This window comes from Cariama cristata, unplaced genomic scaffold (genome assembly GCF_000690535.1).
Source record: "Cariama cristata isolate BGI_N322 unplaced genomic scaffold, ASM69053v1 scaffold5392, whole genome shotgun sequence".
In the NCBI taxonomy this organism is placed as follows: Eukaryota; Metazoa; Chordata; class Aves; order Cariamiformes; family Cariamidae; genus Cariama; species Cariama cristata.
The window spans coordinates 54021-60350 of NW_009601982.1; the positions used below are offsets into that span (position 1 = coordinate 54021).

A 6330-nucleotide genomic window follows, 5' to 3' on the forward strand; every position below is an offset into this window, starting at 1 on the left:
ATAGCTTAACTGCAAACAAACAAAAGACATCAGAGGTGGGAGGAAATGGGGATTAGATCCCTGTTCCCCAAAACCACCACTGGCAAAGAAGTCCTGTAACAGCAGCATTAAAACGTTTCATAACACTCTGTTCACCTATAACATTTATAGATGTTCATGAGATGTTCACCCATCATGAAAGTACAATAAACATCAATCAGTAAAAAGCTGAATGAAAACTTGCCAGCTCGGAGCGTAGTCAAACATAAAAACGGCATTCAAGATCCTAAAGAAAAAATCTGCAGTTACCTCTAACTGGCTATTAGACAAACCCCCTACAACCCTACATACATGAGACAGCAAATTCTAGAATAATTTGTGAAAAAAAAAAAACACAACACAACAATCTGTGAAAAAGACTCATCTACTTTTTTCACAGACTCTGCATCTACTACTTGTAATAGCTGCCAAACTTTCAGGAAACATGTTTGTAAAGGTGATGGTGCCTCCAAATACAAGACAATTATACGCTGTTGATCAATCAAAGCCAGAACTTTTGTGACCAATGAGAAATGAATTATCTATACAGAGGAGAATTAATCTGAATAGAAATCTGAAGCATAGTACCTCCTTAAATGAGGACAGCAGAGAGCACTAAGCGAGCAGCAATTTCCTGCATGGTTTACAGTTCATAAACATATCAGAGCAAGGAATTCGCTTAACACACATTTACAGACTATTCTGGAAGTTATCAATACATGTCGCAATCTTACCGTGGCCGTAACTTTATCCCAGTCTGTTACAAAAGCACGGAATCCTTCCCCAAAGAGCATCCCAGCTGTCCTATGGTAAGCAAACAGCAAGGCAAGCAGGAGAAAAGAAAGGGATTTCAAAGACTAAATTGAAACAATTTACAAGACAACTTTATGATGATCTTCTTCAGAACCAGTCAAAGCTAATCAAGGGCTCACCTGGGAACTGAAATATGAACAAGCATGACAAGTACATTCATAATCATCTGATGTAAACACCTGATCTGGGATTAAATCCAGAAAAGCATCTGGCATTAAGATTATATCAATTTCTTTCTTGAATACATTCTTGGTGCTGAACTGTAATAAAAGTTATTTAATTCTAAAGCTTTTTAAATTCAAAATCTCAAAGGACCTAAATTTAACAAATTAGAAATCTAAATGCCTACCCGCTTGGAGATAAGACTACTTTATACCTTTACGGCATATGTTCAGAAACTGAAAGAACTCTGAGTTTTCAGAGTAACTGAATCTCAATCTTAGCGAATAAGGCTTGAAGTAATCTGTTAGAATAATTGTATAAAATTCACAACTCTATAAACAGCCTCCTTGGTCCACATTCAGATGACAATGTAACAAGACAAGTGAAAGAGAGGGTTCTCTTTAACGTAATTCCTATTGTTCAGGGTACAAGAGTGTACAAACTAACTTTTGATGTTCCTCAGAGCTTAGAGGAATAAACAGCAAGGTTTCCTGCATAATGGGAGAAATCTGCAAAAGCAGCAAGGCAACCCACACCCTTCTCCTGGCTTGCACGTACTTGAGGGACTCTAACACCGTTTGGCGATGCTCAGCAGCTTTTAAGCGGATCTGCTCCCGAATGATGTCTGCATTCTCCCGCTCAGCCTTGGCACGGGCTCTTGCCTCCGCCTCGACACGCAGCATTTCATTCTTATGCCGTAGCTCCATCTCTCGCTCTACAGTAGCTGGAAAAAAAAAAAAAAAAAAAAAAAAGAGTGAAGAGGACAATCTTTTGGGCTGGCTTAATCCCAGGTAGCAGGCAGGTGAAAGATGCATTACTTCACCTTGGCTTCAGAACAGCTGTATCGTCCCGTAGCAGCAGACTTCAAGATCTTAATTCCCTCCCACCCTCCCCCATAAGGCAGTCAATATTACAGAAGACAGACAAGGAATTTTTGTGCTCAGAAGGACCACACACCAAACGGGTGGCCTTCTCCAATGGCACACTGCAAGACAATAATCATGCTTCACCAGGATTTTGGAAACGTTGTTACTTCAGACACACAGAATTGTGACTGACACATTAAGATTGATGTGAATGGAAAATGAATGAGAAACCCAGGAGATGGGATGAGGACTTGACAGCCAGCACCCTCCACCTTCAGCATCACTGTAAGAAATCCTGACTGGACCACCCAGCTCCTTGATACCCAATACCCATCTTGATATCTGAATGCTGGATCGTCTACCTTGACATTCATATCTTGGTGCATAAGAGCGAGCGGATACTACAAGAGTAAAATCATCCTCTTCTACAGGGTTTCACCATCGAGCTTTGTTACACGGTTGCTACAATACTTCCCCCAAAGATGCAGACAAACACTGAAAGAACACGAGATGGCACCAAGGAGCGGACAACATAGCAGTTCACATCTGGGTACAGTGCAAAAACCAGCCTTCCCATCCCATTTGGTCATACTCAAATTCCTCTAAATTTCCAAGACTTGTGCCCTAGTGGAGTCCCACTGGAGTTCTGCAAACCCAGTGACTCTTGCAATTCCACAACAATGAAAAGAAACAAAGCAAGTTTCAGACTAAAACTTTCATTACTCAGCTTCTATTTTCTACAGGAATCACTGAATGGAGACCAGGTGACACAGATTCAACCATTCCCCCCAGGAGTTATTTTCTCTTCCCTTCTCAAAACTGGATCTATTTTAGATTGTCCCACTATAAGAATCAGAATTTCAGTTGCTATACCAGGAGATGCTGACAGTTCATTGGGAAATCCAAGTACCACGGGGCAGACATTTAAGAGCACAGCCACTTCTAAAACTAATTTTGGAAGCAACTGGTAGTTCTAGTACTACTGGGATTTACCCATTACTTGCCAACACGACATTAACATATGACCCTAATAGAGCATCAACCAATATGGACAAGGAGTCAAAGATCCATACAGAGAACTCATACGCCCACCCGCTCTGTCGTTAGCTAAAGAAAAATTACTAGCTTACCACGCCTCATGGCTTCCTGCTTCTGTACAGATTCTTCCTGCTTCCTCAGATTCTCCTCATTAGCAAGTTGCTACAGGCAGAGATGACAGCAGAAGATGCATTAAAGTTGTAAGAACTCGGTCAAGTAGGTGTTTGTGTAAGTTTAAGTACTACAAATGTTTTCAAGAAGCTAGGGCTCAGGTTGAAGTGCATTCTTCCTCTCCTCATCTCCCAGATTCATACTCTTAATCCCATGCTCCCAGCCACTTTGTCCTAATTCCCAACTTTTGATTTGCCTGGCCAGCACTGCTGATGCCAAGCAAACAGTACAGATGAAAGCAACTGTGCCTAGCATCAGCCATCTGGCCAGCACGATAGGGCACAGCTCCAGACCAGTGCTTTGACTTAAGAAAGCTACTATACAGTTCCCAGCTGGGTTAGAGAAGGAAGCTATCATACCTGCTGTCGCATCTGTTCATCATAGCGCTGCCTTGCCAATTTGTCCTGGTATTGGGCTCGCTTCAGGAAAAAAAAGAAGCATATTCAGAATATAAAGCTTAGGCATTTAAGACAGAACCTAGTCCTGAAGGCAATGAAATTTGGAACATGCAAAGGGAAAAAACAAAACAAAAAATAACCCTGAGTTTGACTATGAACAGGGCAAAGTTTGGGGCAAAACATCCTTAGCCAGCACCAAAAACTTTGCTATTATGAGAAATCTATAGAGTCTGACTGGTTTGACTATGAACAGTGGAAAATTTTGGGCAAAACATCCTTAGCCAGCACCAAAATCTTCGCTATTATGAGAAATCTATAGAGTCTGACTTCATTTTAAGTTATCACAGCTATAAAAACAAAGAACTAGTGTTCCTTGGCCCAGAAAAGGAGACTTACTTTACTGGGAAAAACATGTTTTTCATGTTCTAAAACATGTTACCCGGACTGGTGATTGCAAGCAATAGAACTGTCAAGATATGCTGCCTGTCAGATGAGCTCTGTTTCTGATTGACTTTCTTGTTCCTCATTAATTTCTCTCATCAATTTTCCACTGCAACTGGCAAATAAACTCACATTATCTACATACAACTGAAAGTGGTCTGAGGGCCCGAATCCATCAGCAAAGAGGACACTGTACAAGGGATGACATTATTCTCTATTCCAAATACAGACAGCAGAACAGCTTGCAAGCTATCTCCTCAACAACTGTAAAGTATGGCACTTCAGAAATATATCATCACCAAGTTTGCCTTGATTTCAAATGATGCCCTGTGAACTGCAAGAGTTCAAGAGCTAACTCATGAACAGAGCCGATGACTGTGGAGCCTGCTTCCTGAGCCAGCCTCGTTCAAAGTCCAAACGCTGATGGGACAAAAAGCAACACGTGCCACATAAGCAGTTTTAGCTACCTTTCCAAGCTAGACAATCAATTAGAATTAATCCATCCCTAATTTCCTGTGCTCTCAAAGTAAAAAGTCACCTTCTGTGAGCTATTAGCATAAAAGCTAGCTTACATTTTCCTCATTTCACTATTATTGCCACTTCAGTGAGTCCTGCCAAAAGATACCAGAAAGCACCAACGTTGCTCAGGACACAGCCTCTGGTAACTCTTAGATTTATATCACTTCTCCTCTTAAAGGATTTTTTTCTTGTCTAAAAGATCAAACTTGGAAGAAATAGGGTTGTAGGCTACTTAAGACTGAAATCTAAATAACTTAAGAGACATTTCATTGTCCGGCTAACACATATACTTGATAAGCCAGTAGTCTTCATCCTTTTAATGCCATCAGCTGTTAGACACAAACAAATGTATCTCAGCATGTTCAACAGCACTTCCCCAAAAGCTCCTTTAGGAAAATTTCAAGGAGCACACAATATGAGTAACTGCTACTACCGGTTCCTTTGGACGTTCAAGAACTCGGTAACAAAAGTTCAAGATGATAAAGCTGCATATAACTACAAATCAAGTTCAACATTACAAAGCCAGGGCAGAAGATGGGCTCAGCCTGCAGACTGCCTCACACCTATGGCTGCCCGCGATCCCCTTCCCCCCGCCCCCCAAAAGGGGCAATGAATGCATTGTTGCCTTTTCTGGAAAGGAGGACACAAATAAGGTCTCCCATCACTTGGCTTCCCCCTCATTCCCTTACTGCTTGATGCTGTTTTGTTTCTTCACTGAGCGTTTTTCGTCTCTCTTCTGCTTGTACCCGTATCTGTTCATTCTTCAGTTGTTCAATGGCAGCTTCATACTCCTATGAAGACAGTGATAACCATCACAAATGAGCTCAACATGTCATCCTATAGAGAAATGCTAGCGACAGTTATATTCCGAGAAATCCATCTGCAATCAGAGCGGTACCCTGCAAAGCTGATCAATGACACAAGCAAGCTAAAATACGATCATAAAGTGATTGTAAGAAATCTCACAGTTACCCATTTCTGGATTAAATACAATTTATCTTAAAAAAACCCAACCAAACCAACCAGTACTCAAACAATTTCTTTATAAAAGAAACAGAAATCTGTCTTCCACCCAACTACTTCACAGTTTCCTGCAGAAAACCCTTGTCAATCCCTAAAAATGGTGGTGTTATTCTAGGAGTTATAAAACCACTCGGGTCATGCAAGTTTGTTTACAAATCCACAAAATGTCCAAGAATGGGTCAAATCAGCTTCCACTTCACCTTCCAGAATGACTTTTTTTTTTTTAAAAGGCAAATAACTACTATTTGCTGAAGCTGAACAGCAACAAGAAAAACTTAGCACCCTCTGCAGATTACTAGAAAATGAGACTTCGATTTACGCCTCCCACAAACCTGGCAGCTGCCCGAGATGCCCTGGCTGTACAATGAGTAATGAGTTTCAACATACCTTAAGTTTTGCTTGCTGTTCCAGCTGCAAGGTCTGCTCTTGCATCTGGGCAAGACTAAGGGCATCTTTTGCATGGCCTGAAATTGAGAGCGGGAAGAGGTTATCGACGGTACAAAAGTCTTTTTTGAAGTGAGAAAAAGCTCAGTCTATTCAACCCAACCTAGCGCTAGCCACGACTGCCCAGCACACCGCTCCGAAGCCATACCCTCCCTGCTGACAGATGGTCGGACATCTTCCCAGCACACCCGTGATCTGAAATCAACAGGTTCACTCTGCTCAGAAGGTGCCCCAGTACCTTCCCCTCCCTTCAGAGGCCCCGGAGGAGGCGCTCAGAGGAAACCAGCGACCCACAAGGCCGACCTCGGGGCCCTACAGGCCGCCGGGCCCCTGGCAAGGAGCAGCAGCCCCAGGCGAGTACTGCAAGAGCCCGAGGCTGCCCCAGCCCTGCCCGGGCCGGCGGACGCACACCCTCCGAGAAGGTGGAACCTGACAGG

The 6330-nt window shown here is 42.5% G+C and overlaps 1 protein-coding gene across 1 annotated transcript in view; it reads right to left on the bottom strand.

Annotated features, from left to right (window-relative positions):
* ATAD3A (ATPase family, AAA domain containing 3A) overlaps positions 1 to 5911 on the bottom strand; it is a 29029-nt gene extending 23118 nt beyond the window's left edge. Inside the window, 6 exon segments of the mRNA XM_009710647.1 lie at positions 753 to 822; positions 1552 to 1717; positions 2990 to 3059; positions 3428 to 3487; positions 5116 to 5217; positions 5837 to 5911. Of these exon segments, the coding sequence (XP_009708949.1) occupies positions 753 to 822; positions 1552 to 1717; positions 2990 to 3059; positions 3428 to 3487; positions 5116 to 5217; positions 5837 to 5881 (513 nt within the window). The 5' untranslated portion in view covers positions 5882 to 5911.
* Between the last annotated feature and the right edge of the window lie 419 nt (positions 5912 to 6330).